This window comes from Sphaeroforma arctica, assembly GCF_001186125.1.
Source record: "Sphaeroforma arctica JP610 unplaced genomic scaffold supercont1.95, whole genome shotgun sequence".
In the NCBI taxonomy this organism is placed as follows: domain Eukaryota; class Ichthyosporea; order Ichthyophonida; genus Sphaeroforma; species Sphaeroforma arctica.
This window is the reverse complement of record NW_014040463.1, coordinates 28,529-52,804: the sequence shown is the minus strand read 5'-3', so window position 1 is coordinate 52,804 and position 24,276 is coordinate 28,529. Positions and strand designations below refer to the sequence as shown.

Here is a 24,276-nt window from a genome sequence, read left to right as displayed (position 1 = left end):
GCATATGCATATGTATATGTTGCTGTATGTATGTATACACACACGCACACACACACATATATACATGTATATATATGTATGTATTACGATCTTTCAATGGATATCTCTGAGTGTATTGTGCGTGTACTCCCATTTGTTTACACAGTGTTTGACGCACTATCTTTCGTGGCATACACTGGCTACATGTAGTTTAATAGATGACGATTTGTCCATTACCTACACGCTCAGGATTGCTAGAAATGACACATATCTTTGAGAGCGAGACTATAACTTAGCATGTTGAGTATATCTTCAGACTGCATAGATCTGCAATATACACTCTGTATTTTATAACCTGCTCGGGCCCCGACTCACTTACCCCTAATTCACTTCACCTGAGTATGTTTCAAATTAGTTTGCGTTCATGCTCGTGAACAGTATTTGTCTCTAATACATACACCTCCTCTCCTTTGTCAACCCTGTATACTAGTGGTGAAAGTGGCACGCGCTCTGTACGAGTATGACAAGGAGAACAATGACGAGATCGCCTTCAAGGCGGGCGATATGATAGAGGTATGTGTGGTTTAGACAGTGTTGTTGTGGGTTTTTTAGACTGTGTTGTTTGTGTTAGTGTACTATACTGCGTGAGTGTATAGGTTCAGGTTTCAGTGTTCGTGACCTTCTGTACGCATGTCATATGTGTAGGGTGTGAGTATTTGCACATGGGCCCAGCAGGCTGGCACGTGGTCAAATACGGGACACCGCTGCACTGTGTGTCTGCAGTTGGGCGCAAGGTCACGTTGGGTTTTAGGGTTGTTCTGCTGCTTGGTATATACTTATATTGCATCCATGCGTTGTCAGATAATAGGAGTTATGTCTCGCATTTGCCCTCTTGCCTTTAGATAGGGAAGACTACTGGGCAATACTAAGGTAGAAGGAAAATCATATATATGTTTACACTTTACACCTATTATCTCCGCACGCACAGTCCCCTGCATCTGTCTACCAACTCAATTACACACAATACCCACTGCTTTGTTCGTATTATGCTGTTCGTTTCGGTTCATCCAAGCGCCCCTGCTAGCATTTTCTCAGATGAAATACGAAGTAAATTTATCTAGTGATACGACGTGAAATGTACTATAGTTTAAGTGCTCGATATCACGAGTTTCTATAGCACACCTTAGTTTTTATGTGCAATATGCATCATAAGTTTTCAATACCAACACAGAGCACCAACTAATACATCATACATATTTGTTGTACTACGCCAAAAACTACACCACACACACCCCATATTCCATAGCAACGCGATAAATTTCAGAAAGAATCAATGAATTAAACATCAACAAATAAATAGTAAATGAATCGTTTACAGATAAGTTATAAAATAAACATTCATGATTAACGAAATACATATACCTCATAAACTGCAGATCACCAATGACTTCGTGTACGATGGATGGATGGAAGGTATCCTGCTGCCGGGCAGGACAGAGAAGGGTCTGTTCCCATCTAATTTCGTAGAGGTCGAAGAGGTGGCCGATACTAAACAACTTGGTACACATTATATATGTATATATATATATATATATTCGCCTTCATATGTAAATATCAATATTAATATTTGCGCGTATACATATCGGGTTCATGAGTTCCCGTCTTCGCATTCGTGTGTTGCAATCTTTTTAACCTATATACGCATGTTCATGTACATGTGGTTAACTACTTACGACACACCAATATGAAATAGTGGCTATCTCCCACTGTTGTTGTTGTAGTATAGGCACGTGGCTATATACAACCAACTGTCACGTTTGTAAATGCGTGGCAACAGTCTTGCTTCATTTGTATATTTACAGACATGGATATGTATGTATATAAATATGTATCTATATCTATATCTGTATTCATATACAAATACATACACATGCATATACACACTCTCTCACTCACTCCTCACTCACTTACAAATATACACATACATACATATTTATATATATATATATGTGTGTGTGCGTGTTTATTAACTCATCAGACGCTAATCTACACATTTTTTCACACAGTACAACAACAGGAAGAGCCAGAAGATGTGGAGTTCCGGGACATGCAGGTGGTTATAGGCGACAAACTACCCCCGTCGGTGAGTGCTGTAGTATTGTAAATGTGATCATATTAAGCACACGTACATATCCGCATAGACGTACGTGCAAATATACATACTGACAATGGTGAATATCTTCTTTGAGTGCTTCTCTTACTCATCGACTAGTCAGAAATGAATGGAGGTTATTAGGGTATTACATCCAGGATATGCACAAGTAGTAAGCGACAAGCCTTTCCCTGTCTATGTATATTCGTGGTGTGCCGTATTAATATATATATATATATATATATATATATATATATATATATATATCTATCTATGTATATATGTATATATATATGTATGTATGTATATATAGTCATAAACACATATACAGATCAAGAAACACCTCTAGTCCTGTGCAAGTGTTCTCGTATGTGCACAAATCAATTTAATATAATATGGTGAACATTCGTCCACCCTTGATCACGAATCAATACGTAAATATAAACATATTTACCCTATGTGCCGCAGCAATCTCACGGTTGTTAGTTGTATTCGACGATGGATCGATACATCTAAACATTCAGGCGTCCTACTCATAAAGTGTATGTGTGTATTTATTAGCGTAAATATTTTGTGTTGGTTAATCTATTTCGATTATGATTGATCCACCTGAAGATTGAGCAACTTATTAAGGAAACGAAATATCACACTCGCCTGCGCTAAGACTATATCATATTAAAACCACCACTTCAGATATATATACCCTTTATATATATATATATATAATATGGGTGTTGGTGTGGTGGTGTGTGTATGTATGTATGTATTATATATATATATGGCTTCCCTGCGTAGATACTTCTATCTTTTACATTGCCTTCATGTATACTTAATACGTTTGTATTTGTACTTAATACACTCTCTGAACTGAACCACGCAGTTGACTGGTGGTGCGAGGGGCGCGAAAATGGTCCGAGCGCACCACTTCTACGAACGGACACAACCGGATGAACTCAGCTTCCAAGAGGGCGATGTTATCGAAGTTGTTTCAGAAGACCACCCAGATTGGTAAGATTTGCGCAATGTATGTGTTATGAAACAGGGATGCACATATACAGGACAGGGTATGGGTTGATTTGTAGCCGTATTATATATATATATATATATATGTGTGTGTGTGTGTGGTGGGTGGGTGTATATATACATATGTATATGTATATGTATGTTATATATATATATATATATATATATATATGCAACGTACCCCCAAAAAAATAACACTGTGCAGATGCGTGTTATATGAAATTCTTTCGTACTGGTCACACACACATATATATATATATATATATATGTGTGTGTGTGTGTGTGTGTGTGTGTATGTTTATGTATATATGTATACCTACCTTTATGTTACCACAGCCTTTCGCTCTGTGTATATGTATGGTCGAATCTAATATCAAATCGTTTATTACTGGGCACCAATACCCTGCGGATGTTCATAGTTTACAAAATTTTAATCGCACAAACTGGTTGGTTGTTGAAAATGTACTTGGATCTATCATGCAGGTGATATACACATCGGTCCACATATTGCTTTACACGCACAATTTTGTAACAAGGCTTTCCATGTCAGACTACAAGCACAGTCATATCACACTAATTCATTATCCCACACACACAGGCGACAATGCTGGCTATAAAAAACCATATATACACAGTATCACATGCGTTCACTATCGTGAAATAGTGCTTCTGTAATATGCTATACGTACCACACTCATTCTTGATCTACACACACAGGTGGCAAGGCAAGCTGAACGGTGTAGTCGGATGGTTGCCGTCGAATTTCGTTGAGGATCTCCCACAAGAGCCCGCACAACCCGAGCCTGAACCTGAACCACAACCATGTAGGCTAGTGTGCATCTGTGTGTGTGTTTAGATCCATAAATGTATGTTATTGTACGGTTCCAAGTCTTTGTATTAATATTTATGTGTGTATGTATCATTTACATACATCTGCTTGTATGGCCCTGTATCTGTGTTGGTATATGTTTGCATGCATGTGCTATCATAGCTTCATACATGTGTGTTTTTAGGCTCCGTGTACGTGTGTATGTTCATTGGTTTGCATATACGTATATTTTGCTTTCTTATCCCACCAGCAGGGTATGTCCGACTTTTGCGAGTATGCCGGAGATTTCAATATCAAGTTCAACCTACATTCCTTCGTATTGTTTTAGTATAACATAAGTTGCATCTCGATCCTACTTTGCCTTACCTAGCTTCTGGTTGTTGAATATAACATGCCCTGTTGACTTACCGAGATTTCTTCTATTCTTTGCACCTGAATTGACACACATCATGTATATGTCTGTATACCCACGGCATGCATGCGCTTATGTTTCCTACTAGCATTCACGAGCGTATGCCACCTGGTACCCTTCAACTGTGCTGGCCCACGTTCCTCTGGACACGTTATTACACATGTAGTTTAATTATGTGTGCACGAATGCCTTACCCTTTGTACGTACATATGTCTCGATCATTGTACTCGGGTATGCCTCACCCTTGTATGTACGTATGTCTCATAGGTTCTATACTCGTATGTCGTTTGCCTCTGTAGCACCTATGAGGGCCATGCCAGAGGCTGCGATAGCAAGCGCCGGCGATAATGTACCTAAATGGAAGAAGGATTTGCTAGCTAAGAACGCTGCTAAGGGACAGAACAGCGGAGGTGGGTTGAATGATGTGGTGTTTGCGCATGCGGCATTTTCTCGTGTTGATAGGTATATCTGGATATAAGACATTGTTTAGTTAAGGTAGCCGTGCTAGATAAGATATTGTTACGACAGGTAACTTAATATTGTACGGTTTAGAGAGATGGTGTCGTGTGGTAGAAGTGCGGCGAAAGCTCATTGTTCGACCACTCCAGCACACATGTGAATGCTTGCTTGCACAGACTCGATATAAGTCGCCATCTATTGTGGTTCGTTTGAGAGCTGTGTTGCGCACTTTTGCACTATACACTGGACGTTCCTTGACGGTACAGGGGGTAACCCTTCTACTCCGACTCGATTACTTTTATTCCTCAACTTTGCTGAGCATACCACCCATGCCAATTCTCCATCGCTAATAGTAATAACCACCATCTATTTTTAGCTGACACTTACATACATTAATGTCACAGCCGGTGACGATCACAAGCGTCACAGTCAACACGCCCACGAAGAACCGCACGACCACAGCAGCATGGCGGCTGTGGGTGTGCACAGAGCCGACGCGGCCTCTCCCCAAAATGCTATAGATCGCTCCCCCAGTCAGTCATCCCGAACTTCGGTGCACGACCGAGAACAGAGCCAGAAGGGAAGCATCAAGCAGACCTTCAGCAGTTCCTTGCCACAGAAAGAGGAGCCGTTGCCGTCGCTCAATAAGGGCCGGCCAGCGCCTCCCGAGGGTAATTCAGGTAAGGACTGTGGCCGATGTTCTACAGTTACGATATCAGGCCATATATGTATGTGTTTATATCTATGTGATGCATAGTAGATATATGATCATTTAAGCTTGTGTCTCCGAGATATTTGGATGTATTCTGTACACATTATCGTCCTTTTTGCACTTTGAGCCATTTGTGTGTGCCACATCCGACTAGCATCGTACTCACTCCCTGTCTTCGCCCTGTGCACACCCCTTCGCTCGAGTGTAGGTAAGAAAGGTGTGAGCAGGGAAGGCTCGGTCAAATCTAGATCCAAGAGTATGATCCACATGGACTCGAGCTCAGACGACGACTCCGACGAGGGCAGAGAACCCGATGGCTTCCAGCTGCAAAAGGAGATACTTGAACTCAAGCGCTTGTACCATAAGGAACGCAAGGCGCGGATCAAACTGGGCGAGAGGGTGACCGCCCTGGAGAATATGATGTGAAGCTGGGATACATAGTACAAGTCGGCTTTCGAGTATGGGAGAGTGAGATGACGTGTAGGTGTAAAATTCTCCCGGCATATTTATGTGTAAATAAAGATTCACAAACTATCATCGAGCACAATAGTGTGGGATGGTGTTCAGGTGCCGAAATCTTTGAAATATGTATTTTGTATCTGATACTTCTCAAACTGTAATTATCTATAAGAGTCTACTTTTTCATCTTATGTCTGCTATTTTCCTTCATTGACCGAACGTCGATATCGAAGATCATTGTTTCCAACAAAACAATTACACTGCGGCATAAGCTGTTTCTGCCTATGAACTTCAACTTTAATTATGTCATCCTCATGCCGAAGGCAATGGTTGCTGGGCTATACATGCTTGCATTTCCTCGCTGTACTAGAGACTACTCTCAGTGAAGCATACCTACACATTCTATGCGCCCTGGACTACTGTTGTACGCACAAGCGGTTGAATGTTCCCCATATCTGTGGTATATGATAAGGAGCTATGTACTATCGCATGCAAATCCAATTTGCTTCCGTACATGAAGATCGACTTTCCCTGTACGTTGCATAGCTCATGCCGATGCTCTCTATAGCAGCTGACAACAACAAAGGGTTGGTGATGCCTACCTCCACACAAGGTGTAATTCTCCCACATCTCTTGGTAAGTAAAACATTCCCACTACTTCTCGATAATTGTCTACTACTTCTGTGCATATCATCTGCGGGAAATTTGCGCCCTGGCCGCGTCTCCCGCCCAAACGTCTGTGAATTGCGCACCAGCACATGCGCGCATTCCGCCGAACTCGTTTCCCGCTCTATGCAACTGACGATGCCAGAACGTTTACGCCATGTACACCAAGCCCATTCCGCACACACTCAGCCATCTACTTCCATAAACTATAAAGAGCGCGTTGATGCCTACTTCCACACATATTCCATATTTGTGTTTCCCCTAAGCATGGGAAACTACCCGATTGCTTTACTTAAACTGCGATAGCCTGTACTTGCTGAATTGCTTGATAGACTGCCACATGACAAGGCAAGTGACCTCTACCTACATGACATAGGCAACCCTTAGTGCCCACCGTGTAAGCGTATGCGATCTCACAGCTGAGAACCAGACTGCTCAGTTCAACCAATAATTAGGACCTACTATACGTCTTAGAGAATGCAACCTCCGTACAGGGGAATGCTACGCAACATACATTAATAGTTATAAATCGACGCCTGCGCCAGGGGCCACAGTCTCTGGGACATCTGTCTTAGGTTTCTTGGGCGAGTTACCCGCGGAACTGTTGTTCTCACCCGTTGGGGTCTCACCCGTTGGTGTCTTACGTTTCACTAGACTGTTGATATCTATATGGGTGGGTATCAGATGAGATTGTGAAAGTGAGTATATAGTCGATCAGAGGGAAAGTGAATCAAGCATATACATCCATGATTACTTGTGAATATATATCCACTTCCATACGGGAGATGGCCGATCATATGAAGCTCATGATATGCCCGCGCCTATACCAGTTGCAAGTTCTGAATTCTTACCCACACCCATATTAGATACAAGCCCTGCACACACACAGATGTATATACAATACGGGTCCAATTAGCGACACTCGCCTACTTCTCCCGCCTAAATTGATACAATTTCTGAACAAAAACACATACAACACACATACGACACGCATAGACGCATTCAATTGTAGGTTCGCACAGTAACACGCACCTGCAACAGGTTTCTTTCGCTTAACAAAGCTACTCAGATCAATCACAGGTCCTGTGTGTGCGAAACCATCGCCAAACCCATCGACCAGACTACCGCCGGCACTCGAGTTAGCGTTGGCAATCATGCTCATATTGTCGTCCTTGCGCTGGGATATGGAAGTTGCTTTGGCTCTCCTTACAAGCTTAGTGAGATCAACTATGGGCGCTGTGGGTGTATCTGTGGTCAGGATGGGTGCTAGTACCGTGGCTCGGGAGGGCTCCTGAAGTGGGAGTGTGTGTATGCGTGGGAAGATTAGAGGGGGGGATATTTGCTGAGGGTATCGCTTTTCAGTCGGAAAGTCGGATAACCAGTTTGACCATGGCATGCTCAGTCCGTACAATAGCTGCTACTGTAGGTAATCGGTGGCAGTGTTCATTTTCCGGACATAAGCTGATACTGTAGGCCATTCATGGTAATACTCTTATCCCGTACAATAGCTGTTCGAGTAGGTAATCGGTGATAGTATGCATATTTCGCTACTGGTGGTAATCGGTGATTGTATGCGATGTCAGCGTGCTTCGCAACGTTTTCAGTTTCATGAAGACGACATGCAGGTCGCTCGAACATGCATACCAACGAGAACTAGCAGAAATTCCCAATACCAATGTACTAAACTAATGTTTCCGATATTAAAATCCAGTGCGCGATGATACACGGTATTGAAAAATCCGATACAATTCTTGATAGGCCAGAAAAGACAATTGGGTTTGTACTTGTATACAAACATTCCAGATATACACACCTATATGCTTGTATTGAGAATATCGGAACCATACGTAAAAACAACATACTTGAGTCGAGGACGAGCCTTCGCCGCTTGAGGAAGGGCCTATGGAGGCCCCAGGTAAAGTTACATTACCGGCTTGCATGGCGTCCTGGAATGCTTTTTTCAGAACAACATTGTCCGCCTGTTCGATCTTTTCTTTCTCTGCGTGCTCCTTTTCCATGCTATATGTATCCTCAATCTGTGGTGCAATGGATCATATTGAATTAATAATGTACCTTTTGGTATGTTTTGTTCTTGTGACTTGATTCAATGAGAATGGCAGGTGTTTCCCACACGACTTGCATATCAAAATTTGCGGTTGTGATACTATCATAGCGATAAAGTTCACTTTGTTACAGATTTGTGAGAAGCAATTTAACCCATTTTTGAGCCACGTCCTAAGTTTCAATAGTGCAAATGTCAATAGGTAAGCGATAAAGAAACTAGACTTACCTTCAGATTCAAGTCGTCAATGATTTCCTGCAATTCTTTGGTCTCGCTGTATTCAATTTTCAGTAAACAAAATCGAAATTAAATTACAGATCCTAGACACGGCAGGTCTGAAAACATATGCTTGCGCAAGTTAGTGACATGAAAACTACTGGCCCCACAAACGCACCCTGCGGCCAAAAAACAATATAAACTTAGGCAATATCATCGAACACTCGAAATCACCATACACAGGCTATCACCGTATATTACTCTACGTGAGAAGGCAGGGGTATTATAACGAAAGCCATAAGCAGGAGTATGAATACTAAAGTGAGCGAATTGGGAGTGATAACATACTTGAGAAGACAGGGGTAAAAACACCTGCGTTTATAGTATGAGTATAAATTGGTACGTCAATAGTAGATACTCTACGTGAGTGGGCAAGGGTATGATAACATACGTGGGAACGCAGGAGTCAAGGCACCGCTTGAGGATTTTGGCTGCTTTTTGGTAGGACGCCCGTGCCTCGGCAAAGGCCTTCAGGTTGCTATGAGATAGTCCCGTGAAAAAGTGTAGTTCAGCAACGGCTCTATCGTCCTTTTCAGGGAGGGCTTCGTACAGCGCTATGGCTTTTTTGTAATCCTCGATTGCCTGTATGTACATAGTAAATCAGAATTGAGCATCAAACCGGTTTACGATACTAGTATATATATATATGTAGATATATATATATATATATATATATATATATATATATATATATATATATATATATATATATATATATAATGTATATGTTGATGTATATGTATATATATATATTTATATTTATATATATATATATATATATATATATATATATATTCTGGCTATCCCGGACACCTTCGACTGTCTGGTAAAGTACACGAATTAATAGGCTACGTGTACCTACCTTCTCATATTCTTCACAGACGTCGTTATTTAGATTCCCCAGTTTGCGATGAGTCATCGCCAACATACTGGACTTGGGCGCATCGCGTTCGAATATGACACGTGCTACCTCAAGCACATTCCAGCAATCCTACGCATAAAATGATGATTACAAAGCAAAATAGCATATCAGCAGTCCAATAGGAAGTATTAAACCGCGTGATTGGCCTGTAGAGCACCGAAAGAGATGCGAGGCCAAAAGCTGGAGCTGCAGACCTGATTCACTTGTACTGGAGATTACCGTATGTTTAAGTATGGAGGATATTTGGGCAAGCAAAAAACATCAAAGAAAACCTTGACGAGCTCATTCAGGTCCGCGAATAAAGTTCTAGTGAGATATGGCATGTCCATGCGTGGGCTTGAAAGCGGTTGTACACATCAGCCTATACTTTGGTCCAAGGACTTTCAGTTGTCGAAATACATGATATGTATGCAGGAGAAACTTCTAAGGACGCCCCCTAAATGCAGCTACACGATTAAGCGCTGCCTATACCCAGCTCACACTAGACTTATACTTGATGAGCAAGAGATGTATTGACGATACGGATATAGTCCCACGCATACACCCTAATATCACATGCACACACTTATGAACACACCTCGAACTCTTCAGAATCGTCGATCAATTGCAGATTCTCTCTTAACACTTGCAGAAGACTGTCGCCATACCAGAGGAACAACTCTCCGCACTCGGCACCTAGTTCACCGTACACACTCGTGTATACCTCCAGCACTTCTACGTACTTTTCAACGGCTTTACTGTAGTCCCTGTTGGTGTACAGAAGCTTGGCCTGTATTAAAGACAGGAAACGTCACATGCTTTCATGTCAGAAGATTTCTCTAAATCGTGAGGGGTTCGGGAGTGAATTATTTATGATTATACAAGCAGAAGATGTTGATTTAGTTCGATACAATCAAACCTGTAGCGCAGTTCATTTAGATCGCAGTTCTGTGCGATTCCGCCGTGATATACAATTCGATCATTTCATTCTATGCACGACTGCAAGTTGTGCCGAAAAGACAAGACGAATTTCTAACACGCATTCCAGGTTTGTCGGAAAAACACAGTACGCAAAACTACAAACGAATGGCTCCAAAACACTGCATAACATATAGCAACATGTGCGCCACGGTATACACTGTCTTACAGTACTTGACAGTTTCTGCACCCAGCCCTGACCTGATGTAGGCAAGCTAGGTGACACGGGTATGACTCAGTAATAGGAATATTGCGCCTTAGGACAGAAGCTATCATGTAAGGTGCTAGAGCGGGTAGCTACAGGTCTGTTTCATGATAGTCAGTATATATGTGCCAACAATTACGCGGACTTGCACGGTAAATACGGACAAGTGGATGTGCATATTAATCAGGAGGATCTCGTTCTGAGCATATGGCATACAATTTTAGACTTCTCAAGCAGCCCTGTGCACATAAAGAATTCCAGAGATTACGTATGCGATATCCAGATTACTAGCCACATGTATTCTGACAACGCTTGTGTGTACATGTACAAATTAAAGCTGTAAAGTATATCGTCATCACATACGGCAATGTTGCGAGAATCTGTATCAACATGCTACCGCCGGTCCTCCTGTCAAAACTGTCAAATCGCAACTACTACCATGCGTTGCGTAACACACACATTTATAACACACATCAACAGACGAGTGAGGTTCATTGCACTATGAAGCTAGCATACCTCACGCCTGATATGATCTGCCTTGGGCAGGTCTTCTTTAGTGTACTGTTTCTTGGGTTCCTCCTCCACTTTTGATGCAATAGAGAAAAATAACATCAGAATAGAATATCCCTATCGCAGCAATGTTTTGACAACTATCCCCCCCCGGAGGGGGGGGGGGGGGGGGTAACGGAAAATAGCGTGTCCATCTGATGCGAAAGCTAGTTGGGCTCTCATCCATTAATATTTCAAGAGGTAAAACAGTTGACAAGTATATACTACTGAAATAATTGAAAGGGTATATATTCGCGTACACCTGCTGAGACAACCGACCATTTTTCGCAGTGCCAAAGCCTGCACTCACTTAATCTAAGCAGACAGCGTGAATGTGCTATCCTTTTTTAAGTCTACAGAAAAATGTACGCAGTACACATGTTCTCAGTTGATATGACTAGAATCCAGATCCCATAGTACGTAACTTGAAATAATCTTCGACCTACTAGCTACTATCATGCATAGGAGGCCAATACAGTCGGGTCCAATTGATCTTTTAAAAAAACACAACACGTAGAAAACGAGTAATTCGTCGCAAGTACGAGAAGAATCAAGTGTGAGATTTCAGGACCAAAAGAATACACCATGCACACCACACCTTCGGCTGTTTGATCTTCCGCCTTTCCTTTGCCTATATCGTCCGTCTCAGCTACGCCGACCGGCTTCGTATCATCGCTCTGTGTTTTGTTCATCTCAACCTTCTCTTCGGTACTTTCGGTTGAATCAACGACTGCGCCATTGTTATTCGAGTCCTTTATTTCTGTAGCTGTATTTTTTTCAGTCTTCTCTACTTCAGAAGCTGTGTTGCCTCCAATTGTGACTGGGTCTGTAGAGGACATGCTGATTGTTATATGTTTCAATGCTGGCTTTGTGTGGTCGGTAGTGTTCTACTACAGCAGATCAACGTATGAGAATGTCAATATTGTATCAATTATTGGTTTACTACACCCGAAGTTGATTCTTTGGTCTGGAATCGTACGTAGCTATAGTGTGAACCTAGTGCAATGAGCTGTTTATTTATTTGTATCTATCCCGGTACAATATCCTATACATTCTACACAGCAAAAGGCCCGCCTTAAACCAACTCTTACCACTAAAATGAAATAATTCTGATTTTCAGTCTATAAAAACGAAATACATACCGCTGGGCCGGGGTACCCTGGACCCAGTACCAGTCCACAAGTCAACTCGATTTTGGCGCGCTTTTGTACGTCGTGATGGAGGAATTCCATTCACTTTTCAGGAGTTCTCACAGCCACAGCAAATATCGAAATAAAAGATCCCGCACACGATAGTAAAAATGCGTTTATGTAGCACACGATAGTAAATAAAATATATAAATAAATCAGGGACACAGAAGTCAGTCTATCTATTTAGATATATACTGTGTGACTCTATCTAACCTAACCGCGGGTATAAATGTGTCTCGTCTGGTACAAATAGCCATAGGATTAACTGCTACCATTTATACGAAACAGAAAGTACTCTTTGGCTTTTATTAGTATATCTGATATATAGCGTCGTCTAAGCCTTACGTTTTTGAGCCAACCGCAGACACAAGCAACACTTACAGTTCATATTAGTTCACGGAGAAGACCCTCTCAGAACGGTCTGATTTCGCTACACACAATGTCGCAAGATGGAGAAACTACAGTACTCACGGAGCAGCTTATACTGCACAAAGCTGCGAGAAAGCACGTAGACTGTGTCAAGAGTCTCAACTTAGAAGGAGAAAAGCTCATAACCATTGATGCGAAGATCATGGCTACCATGCCTAAGTTAACACGATTGGATCTCTCTCACAATAAGCTCACTGAGCTAGACTTCAAAGCCGAAAACCTGACGTATCTGGATGTATCGAATAATATCATCCCTTCGCTGGAGGCATTACATTTAGAGAACTTCCCGGCACTCACCACTCTGATTATCCTGGGCAATCCAAGTAAGTTTCCAGGTTACATAATTGAGACGCGCGAGGACATTCCAACTGGGTCTTATACTCAATTGCACGGACATTACTAGCGTATTCGATTTGAAAACATTTATGCACGTACATGCGCAATTTTGCGGTTGTCATATATATCTATATATATATCTATATATATATATATATATATATATATATATATATATATATATATGTGTGTGTGTGTGTGTGTGTGTGTGTGTGTGTGTGTGTGTGTGTGTGTGTTAGTATATGTATAGTATATATATATATATATATATATATATATATATTAGTATGTGTCTGTCTGTGACTGTGTCTGTGTCTGTGTCTCTCTGTGTCTGTGTGAGTGTGTGAGTGTGTGTATGTTCAATGAGTGTCCATTATGGTAAAGTATTCTTGAGGGTTTCATGTGATCGTGGACATATAGCAGAACAATTCGATCAGTTGGAACGCTTATAAAAGTTGGTATGGTCAATGGTGCAGGAAGCAGCAACAAGGATGCTTTGTTCTCAAAGTTAGTGCTGCCTCTCGCCCAGGTTTAGTATAGCCCAATTCTTGGAGCTATTGCACAATTCTTTTTTGTGAGCATGGCTATGTCTCTTGACCGCCGGTGGCATCTGGGAGTACATTTTTCTACCCGGAATGGGCGATGTGTTTTGGTATCTAGCAATTCAGTAATGTGAGCAAGCCTCTATCACACATTGCAGTCAATACGAAATTGACATATGTGCGCGCCTCCTACTGATATTTTTCGGTATCAAAATCAAGCACTGTCCTTTTAAGTGGCATGAAACCATTTCCACGCAATGATGATGTAACTATCCTGTAATTGATTGCAATGGGCTCCTCGGTCCAACCTTTCGTGTCACAAAGTTGTCAGCACACATACCTACACATATCTATTGTGCTCGCGCATAGTTTTAGACCACAGCACGCACGACCCATATTCTATATTGTATAATTGAAGACATCATGCGGGATACCATTCGGATCACCTAGGCATTTTGAATCACTCAGGTATTCCCACATAGACTATGCAGTCGGAAAATGAACATCCCATGTGTCTCTCTGGCATGCAGTTGTTGCACGTTGTGTCTTCCCGTGTATGTATTCAGATGCGTTTAGCAAATTGCACGCAAATCAGCTGGGTTCAATAGCTTAAGGGTACCAACCATGTATATCGGAAACCCTAAAACTTCTGCACTAAATGTGTATCCCAGAACACATGGCTATATCTATTCATATATCCCACAAATCATGGCTGTTTCAGTTCTCACTGATTTCTCCACATGATATCATAGCATGTGCATTCCCGCACAAATCAACTTGGACACGTGCGCATCTCAATATTCACTCGCTGCCACACACCTTCCATCTCTGCACTCTGTTTCATGCAGGTTTGCGAGTCCGATGGACGCTCAGTTCATATCGAGTGTCTGTAAACTGCTGTGCATAAGACTTGCGCATTCTTTAGCTTGGATATGGACACACAGCGGAGTTGTAGCTTCTGCACAAACACGGACCTATACCGAACTGGGAACTTTTATTTAGTATGAATTTGCATTGCACATAACTGACATCTCTGTATATTCGTCTCAATCTTTTTCAGAACTGGCGAGTGTGATCAAAAAGGACGCCAAGAAGTACAATCCAACCATTGAAAACTTCAATGGTGAGTGATTGATGTTCTCCAATGCATACTTAATTTTCGAATTATATGAAACTCATGCTCCCATATTCACACTATATTTTCTCCTGTCAATATATATGTTGTGCCGACACGGTATACAACTGTCATACAATAGTTACAGCAGACAATCTGCGTATGGTATCACACCTTTCCCGTGCTTTAGTGGACCTTACTTAGCTCGCATTTCTTGTGCGCAACAAATTCTACCCACAAATTAAGCTGTCATCAGTAAGTCACAATTGTTGTGATCTCAAAGCTAAGGTACAGGACTCCATTTGTCACCATTAATAGGTTATGAACAGCGGACAGACAACGGATCGTGTGTAGTGTGCGGACTGGATTCTCCAGACGATAAAATGTATGTCAGTAGAACGCCATGGATGGATTATATCATGTAGACTTTTAATACTGCTCCATTATAATCCTTGTTAGTTTGCTGCGTTTGCGTTGCCATTGTTCAGTGCGACATCATTTCCACATGTAAGCGATATGAAACTGTCTGTGTGGACACCTCTGATTGATTTGAATGAATATAAGAATCTTGTTGGTTTGCCATGTGGTACTTTGTACTCTATAGGACTGCACGACAGAACACGCCACGTCACTACGAAGTTCCACGATCTAGTGATCTTTGCCTGCTATCTACGCCCAGGGTGCTTATTTGTATTGTGATAATCTGCCGCTCTCAGCTCTCAGACATATGCATGCTGACTTAATGACGGTCATTCCGAGAGCCAATGCATGTTTTTTCCACGACACCCGCATATGCTCAGAGATGACTGCATCCCTATGTCGTCATTCTCATTCGCACGTGCATGTACACTCACACTTTGAACATGATGTCCAACACTCCATAGAAATGCTCACCAGGTAGGTACATGCCAGCTTTATCGCATATTATGGACACATTCTCATACGTCCTGCACACTCTCACCCATATCCTCGCACATTGGTACACCTATGCTTTCCTTCCACTTACAAATATTTCACATATGTGTGCGCGTGTCCTCCTTCCACTACTGCACATCCCTTAGCGCACTCCTGAATATTTATTTTCAATATACTTTAGCCTGTTTCCCTCACCCTTTTACAATCGTATTATCTTTTGGATATATATTCTTTTTTACATGTATCCCCTTTTCTGCCACAGCCTGATGTGCGATGGTTGCGATGATTTCTACCACATCTGGTGTGGCGATGTGGTGCTGGATGCCATTCCCGAGGCCGACTGGCTGTGTCCGTACTGTGTCTTTGTCTCAAGTATGTCTGTTTGAAGTGGCCATCTTGCACGCAGTATCGTGTGGCTTTATATCAAGTATGTATTCTTGAGATCATCGTCTTGGTGCATTCTATTCTCGTGATATTTATCGGTAACTAGTAGGTCTTCTTTTGGTTTGGTGCGTGTCCCTGTTGAACAATCCTTCGGCGCACTGTTTCCGCACATTTTCGATCGAGTATGTGTGCTTCGAGTTCATCGCATTAGCACCATTTCGCAATACGAGCACCCGTAATTATGTTGTTACCACAGAAGCCAGGAAATGACTAAACGCCTATCGAATATCTTCCTGGCACAGATGATGAGAAACGTCGCCTCGCAGAGGTCAAGTCACGCGCCGCAAGTGCCACCCCTTTGGCCATCGACTCTTTCAAACACGGTCTGAAGATGGAGGCGCTCTTACGCATTCATTCGGATCCCAAGGGCAAGAACAAAGAACGGGACGATGGTACAGAGGTGTGGGCGTGTGCCTTCCATCCTCATGTGGAGGATCAACGAAGTAAGTAGTGTGTAGGGGGGGGGAGATGCGTGTCTGTCTGCTTCCATGAGTATGTATGTATTGGTGTTTGATTTGTCTCTTACTGGTTCCTTAAGCGCATCGCTGGTGTATGTGTGAATGTGCACGGCATCACAATTTGTAGCTTGCAAAATGAACAAAATGTGAAAGCAATGATAATAATCGAATCTTAACTGATTGACAATCAGGGTGATATTTTATAGCACAAGCATGCACTTAAATGGATTCAAAATATCGTTCTGCGTTCATTTCCCGCGAAGAGTCTCATCATCCAAGATCCACATACGCACGCTACACTACGAATGTATCTGTAAGCATGAGTACAGCCGCTTGTTGTATCCTGATTCAACAGAATTCATATATGTGTGTAGTGATATGCGTATGTTTAAACCTATACTATAGAACATGTAGTATTACCATATGTGTATATAACCGATGCAGCCATGCCTCGGACTAGCCCCAACTTCAATCGTACCAAACTTACAGTCATGAACATTGCTGTGATCACTTTGCACCACATTCTTAGTTTTTACCAGAACCTGGTCCAAGCTAGCTATGTTGATTCTTTCTCTGTCTGCAACACTTGGGATTCTAATTATTGTATCCCTTTTGTGCTCAGTTGCGGACAATGTGGTAGCCAGTTGTGGGGGTCATACACTGTGCGTGACAAACATTGCTACAATCTCAGTGCTGTTCAAGCTGTCAGATGTCGGCGACCAATTGACCGCTCTCACTTGGCTTCAGGTAGGTATTATGTATGCAGATATGTATTCATATACATTTAAAGTATAAATAAAATTTTGTTTACTAGATCTAGCCATCTTTGTGCATCATTTTGCAAATCGTTGACTCAACTCACAGCATCGAGCGCTAAAAAAGATTCATTAGACATTATGTGGCAAATGATTGAGCCGCAGGATGATAATAGCGGTATCATGAATCACTGCTCATAAGACCCTCAATAACATATTTTATGAATAGGAATTATAGAGTGTATTATAGGTTGTAGAAGGGCGAATATCATTTTGTACACAAAATTCAGTGGCGCAAATGAGTCATCGAATGGATCATGAATTTCTGTGGTACAATTGTGCGAGGCCGTACGAGGCTTTTGCGAGCATTCTTAGACCTGCGGATGTGTCCTAAACATGTTCTATACATTTTGTATGAGGTCACACTTCAACTATCACGCACATATCTACGTAAATTGTTCCTAGTTTTGTTGCTCTCATTTTGATGTTAGGATTTCTGAACAGAGTCTACTAGTCATACCCTAATACAGCATCCTTTGTGCGCACAAAGCCCACGCCACCTAAATGTTCCCCCTATAACTCGACTTCTGACCCAAATTTACCGAATTTCGTTCCCAAAAAACTCCCATTCAACATATCAGGATGGAAGAAGTGCTAATCTTGGTTACAAGAGTAGTGCGGGCTTGCATGTGTTAGCGGTAGCTGGAAAGTCAGGCAACGTGCGCCTAGTCGATCCGTGGACGCGCAAGGCCTTCGATCTTCTCACTGTATGTTAAGTACTTTGTTACTTTCGTGAAATGTACAAGCTGATTTATCGTTCTAACCTTTCGAAATAAATTATGTATTATAGTTTAATTTCCCTTTTTTCTGCCACGATTTCACAGGGCAATGGGGAAAAGGTCGTCTGTCTAGAAGCACATCCCGACAAGAAGAACTGGTTAATAGGTACAAATACACATGACTTTGTTGCCCGCTACACACGTTGCGACACTTTTATACCGTGTGTTGGCAATCTCTGATATAGCGTTTTCCTATCCTGTAGTATTATATAGTGCTCAAAATGCTCCCTTTGTGGTAGCTTGGCACATAGATATACACGCAAGTGAGTTTAAGATTTATCTATGTCCTAACTTTTGCAAGTATCGGTTAGTTCTATGATAGCCCAAAATCCATCTGTGCTTGTTCCGCCCCTTGTTCCGCCCGGAGCTCTCTGATGTGTAGAGTGTTCGTTTACTGGCACATTGGACGCGTGCTATTCGCCGCCCTTCCCTATGGCCCTTACATACAATATGGATATATATATATGTGTGTGTGTGTGTGTGTGTATGTATGTATGTATGTATGTATGTATGTATATATACATATATATATATATGTGTGTGTGTGTGTGTGTGTGTGTGAATTGTGAGTTCAACTTTGTCTGGCCATAGCAGCGAATAAGTAACACTAAGTTCCTTTATAACCTCGTCGATGCGCCAAACTCTCCTCCCAAAAGAATGAATTCTGATTTCTTTGCCGCCAACTATTTCTTTTCACGCACATACCTAGTTGGAGGGGAGAACCAGATCGATCTGTGGCAAATTGGTGCCCCTGCGATTCCGGGCGAGAGCGAAGCAATGGAGTCTGTGCGGTTGTGTCGTATAATGCTGCCGCAAAAAGTATACACTGTCTGTATGCCGCCGTTTGAGCGCATGAGTCAGACCTCTACCTTTATCATTGTTGGCGGGGATGAAGGTATGTTGATGAGTATCTGTGTGTGTATATAACCGATCGTTTATGAGACTCGCAGAATATGGTATTTCGGTTCATCTGGCTGCGAGTAACTATACATACACATAGCTGTATATTTGTCCAATTGGCCTTAAGAGTTTCTATCCATCCTGTGATCGTATCCAATGTCTTATCTCATGTTGATTATAAATCTTAGGGTATCTCGCTAAGTGGCGTATAGACGACAACGATCAGGGAGGCAGGCCGGCCAAGCGCAGCAAATTATCCCCCAGTGATTCAGGTATGTCTATCCTTCGTGAAAACAGGTGAAGTTGAAGTTTATGCACACTTGATGAATGATGTTTGTTTTGGATGTGTGCGTAACGATTGGTACTTGGGTGTTATACGCCTTGAAAGGCTTGCAGTCTGGATTCGCTGCTTTGTTATGTGCGTGCTTGACTGCTCATAGTAACAAGGGTGACACCTTGCATTCATATGTGCTCTTTTGGTTTGTGAATGGAATGGTTTGCTGTAGTGTGTAACTCTGCACAGTGCCTAGCTTATGTGATGTACATTTTGCTTTCTCCAGTGTGCTTACCATTTTGTGACACGAGTTCGTGTTGAGATCGTGTTCGTGATTCCTCGAAGCGCGTTTGATTTTATCTATAATGGTTGTGTGTGTTGCACTTTGAAGTATATATGTATGATTGTCATACTTATACTAGATGCCTAATACTTGACAAGAATGCTACTATGGACCAAACGTGATCTCGTCTATTCGGTCTTGGAATTGACCTTTATCTCCACTTGCAACAACTATGTCTCCCTTGGTTTATTTTGAGCTAGATTTACTGGGGGTGTAATTGAACACATCTGTCGTGTCTCATCAATAGCCGCGCATATAAATGTTCTCACGCTATCAACCGTTGTTCTGTGTTATAAACACGTGCACACACGGCCACCGCACTTTGACACTTTTCGTTTTTCTCGTATATTTCGTGTATGCAGATGATCGCTTTTCGTCGAGTGAGGTGTATCTCTACGCTGAGGATTCGGTGCACAGAGCATGTCCGATTGATCAGATTCTGTACGTCAAGAACAACCACGTAGGTACGTTACGCCGGTATGAGCGTTAATTCTCATATATACTGTTGTAAATATATATATATATATATATATATATATATTGTGTGTGTGTGTGTGTGTGTGTGTGTGTGTGTATGTATATATATATATAAGTCTGGTCTGTGTGCAGTTGTGCGGCCTTAACGGTGGTTCTCTTCGTACTCGGATCTACTAAATCCCGTCGTATACAGTACTTCACAAATGAGTTTTTCACAAAGCATAAAATAGTGTCGAACCGGCAATAGAGGTGCCCCACTATTTCATCTTCTCGCTTGTGATATGTTACTAGCTCTTTGTCAATTGTTGATTATTTCATACGGAAGGTAGAAGAGTTGTCTGACTGCAGATCGCCAATGTCCTCTGATTTTGCCAGTTTTACGAACTCCTAAACCGCATTCGTCAAATATATTTTTGTCTACTCTTTTAGCTCTATCATAAACCCACATGATGGTTTTCAACCTGCTGAAATAATTACAATAAAAACTATATTCAATTCATGCACGCACACATCTTCATACATTCGTACAGTACAAATACAATGACGATGTTTAATTCATTCTCCTACTCCTTGTCAACAGCCTCTAAGAGTGCACATGATGGTCGCATTGTGCTGTGGGACCATGTGGTAGCCACCGATGCACGTGCGGTCAAGAAACGAGATCACATTCATGGCATACTTAACCACTCGCTATCGCACAAATTTTTCTACAAAGCCGCCGTGACTGATGGTAAGCTGTGCGCAGTGTGCTTTTGAGCTTACAGTGGACGTGCAGATTTGTGTGCGACCATGTAGCTATGTTTGTCTCTTCGTGCTTTACCCATTATTTAGTACTCTCATGTGCGTGCTACTCTTCGAGGTGGTATTCGCCATCAGGGCTTGGTTCTCTTGAATATGTACAATGCAACAGTTAATAGGCACTCGTTCAACTGCAAGATTGCAGAGATGACTGATGTGATTGCAGGAATCGAAGTTTCTAATGAGAACATTTCTTATGTATTGTTCTATTGACTTACCTAGTATTTATACCGCTATTACTTGGCCTGTGTCATTCTACATTTTCAAACTGCTTACGTAAGATGGATCAACCTTGATTTCTGGCGATATGGATGGCAAGCTCAAAATCTACGACATGGCCAGCAAACTGCGTCCTTACCTTGCGATACCTCCTTGCCAAGTATGTAGTATCACACTAGTATCACCCGTTTCTTTTTGGCTATGCACAAGTTATTTGTTAGTTGAGTAGATTTAAACTGTGCCCACTACAACTGCGTACATTCACAACGTTTGTAAACACTTAGGAAATCTATGTTTGAATATAGTATATGTATATTGACAGATGGGTAAAACAAGTAGTTGTACGTCAGGTGTAGGTGTATATTTAATGAACATACATAGTATTGTCTAACCTTTACAATGCGCCTAAAGTGAATAATGCGTTGTCCGTATAAAGATGTACGGAACGTGATGTGTTGCGTTCGCGGCAGCCTCGAATGGCATGGGTGACTACATTTCACGCAGTACTGTCTGGTAAGATGGGGTCTAAAGAAAACTTTTTATGGGGGGGGAGGGTTCAGATCAATTACAGATTCGTTTTTTCCCGATCGTTCATTTGCCCTTCCTTGTGTACTCCAATCAAACACCGTTAAATCTTGTGACCTGTGATTGTTTAAACAAGATAAAACATGTTCTCGTAAAATTGAGAAATGGTTTGGTGTATTATGTTTCTGAAACCATGACACATGACCCAGTATACGTTCATAACGTGAAAATTTGCACATATTTACCAAAATATGATGCAACACTTTGAGTCCCCTGTGGTAGGCGGTTTCTAATTTGTTCCTTTCCTATACTCGTGTTAGGTATTGCAATACGACAATCCGGGTCTAAGAATGCCTCTGCGGTGCATAGCCATTTCTCCGTCGGAGAAGTATGTGTGTGGTGTTACGGGGTCGAATATGCTTGCCGTTTGGGTCAGGAATGTTGATTTGGAATGAGGTTGTTGCGGGTAGAAAATCTTCCGGCAGAGATAATGATGCAAGATGTTGTTTTACTGACTATCATGACCACATTCGGCGTTTATGTACTTTCGAGGTTGGACTCTGGACATATCATACCAATCACAACTATGGCATAACCAATGTGTTGTATCTGTATCCCGGCTCATCACATTAGCGTTTGGCTATCGGTAAGTATCGGTATCGGACAGTATCGGAAAATCGATATAAATCGGGACCGATACCCAGTAACGGGTATCGGGATATCGATATTTTTCGCTAATAGAAAGTATCGGGGTATCGATTCGGGGTTAAAATTTTGGCCCAAATACCGATTTTGTTGCCGAATTTCGAGTATCGGTAGAGTATCGGTGTTTATCAGGTATCGGTAAAGTATCGGTGTTTATCAGGTATCGGTAAAATTGACCCGATACACTCCGATTTTAAAATAATGGTATCGGTGATTCAGGACGATGATATGGTACAATTGACGGATACACTCCGATTATCGGTGATTCAGACCGATGGTATCGGTAAAATTCACCGATACACTCCGATTTATTTATTTTAAAGTATCGGTGATTCTCAAGGGCGGCCCGGGGCCCCCGACCCGCCCCGCCCGGCTAAGCTCAATACGTTATTATGAGTTGCAACTTTCATTAAGCCTCGAGTTAACATTAAAGTTGTAACTTATATATCTATGTAGTATCCTTTCTTATATGAAAGGTGCATTTGACAGGTACTCAGATGACAGTCGTTCTGCTAAAATTGTCCCAAATTTTGGCGGGTAGTAATTCGCCCGCCATTGAAAAAATGTTGACATTGAAACATTGACCGCTATAACGATGATCACAACTGAAACACTCAAATTCTTTTGATTTGCTATTATCGATTTCGTGGCCACAGATGTTAAAATCTCCCTGGCCAATGATAGAAATATCACTACCCAAGCTGTGATAGTTAAGATGTCACAGAAGTACGACTTAATAGTCGGAATGCGTGATTTACTTATTTTAGGTATATCCGTAACTGGTTTACCAAATAACATAGTTCCATTAAAGGATCAATCAGGCGATAACTGTCTGAAACCATATCAGCCCCCGTCAGACACAGTCAAGGCATTAATACCTGACTTTGCGGACAAAATCATGGATCTGATTCAAGTAAATAAGAAGATAAAGATCACAGATTGGGCAAAATTCCGTTTTAACGACGGATATGTCAGCCTTGACTTAACCAAGGTAGACTTTACTATGCTCAAATGCCCTTCAAGAAACTATGTTTCTTGGAGACACGAAGCTATAGTTAAAGAACAAGTTGAGAAATGGTTATCCGATGGGGTAATCGAAATCAATTATCAACAAACGCCAGTTAACAGCATTATTGGCAGTTGATCAACACATCTCTGACGGAACATTTAAGAAAGTGAGAGTATGTCTAGATATGAGTCCAATAGATAAGTTATGGCTGACTCATAGTTTCCATCTCCCTCGTATAAACGAGTTACTGAGACGAATGGGAGGTGCTACTGTGTTTACATCCATAGACCTAACACAGGGGTATCATCAAATGCAAATTTATGAACCCCATCGTAAGTACTT

The 24,276-nt window shown here is 41.7% G+C and overlaps 3 protein-coding genes across 3 annotated transcripts in view; 2 read left to right on the top strand and 1 right to left on the bottom strand.

The window, feature by feature from the left end:
* SARC_02167 (hypothetical protein) overlaps positions 1-6,142 on the top strand; it is a 6,948-nt gene extending 806 nt beyond the window's left edge. The window contains exons 2-9 of the mRNA XM_014304073.1: positions 470-552; positions 1,416-1,539; positions 2,046-2,122; positions 3,012-3,139; positions 3,872-3,978; positions 4,695-4,805; positions 5,259-5,534; positions 5,775-6,142. Coding sequence (XP_014159548.1) covers positions 470-552; positions 1,416-1,539; positions 2,046-2,122; positions 3,012-3,139; positions 3,872-3,978; positions 4,695-4,805; positions 5,259-5,534; positions 5,775-5,992 — 1,124 coding nt within the window. The 3' untranslated portion in view covers positions 5,993-6,142. The remainder of the gene's footprint in view (positions 1-469; positions 553-1,415; positions 1,540-2,045; positions 2,123-3,011; positions 3,140-3,871; positions 3,979-4,694; positions 4,806-5,258; positions 5,535-5,774) is intronic.
* A 65-nt stretch (positions 6,143-6,207) lies between these two features.
* SARC_02166 (hypothetical protein) lies at positions 6,208-12,641 on the bottom strand. Its single transcript, XM_014304072.1, has 9 exons — positions 12,261-12,641; positions 11,630-11,697; positions 10,529-10,720; positions 9,892-10,020; positions 9,421-9,611; positions 8,982-9,027; positions 8,554-8,727; positions 7,724-7,982; positions 6,208-7,356 (listed from the first exon to the last, which is right to left on the bottom strand). Exons 1-9 carry the CDS (start codon positions 12,499-12,501, stop codon positions 7,214-7,216), a joined length of 1,443 nt encoding a protein of 480 aa, XP_014159547.1. The 5' UTR covers positions 12,502-12,641; the 3' UTR covers positions 6,208-7,213.
* Positions 12,642-12,978: 337 nt separating this feature from the next.
* Positions 12,979-23,346, top strand: SARC_02165 (hypothetical protein). Its single transcript, XM_014304071.1, has 15 exons — positions 12,979-13,604; positions 15,220-15,282; positions 15,592-15,658; positions 16,451-16,560; positions 16,875-17,075; positions 17,713-17,837; positions 18,487-18,612; positions 18,730-18,790; positions 19,394-19,579; positions 19,773-19,856; positions 20,564-20,665; positions 21,259-21,408; positions 21,758-21,855; positions 22,541-23,057; positions 23,086-23,346. Exons 1-14 carry the CDS (start codon positions 13,292-13,294, stop codon positions 22,673-22,675), a joined length of 1,821 nt encoding a protein of 606 aa, XP_014159546.1. The 5' UTR covers positions 12,979-13,291; the 3' UTR covers positions 22,676-23,057; positions 23,086-23,346.
* Positions 23,347-24,276: the final 930 nt, after the last annotated feature.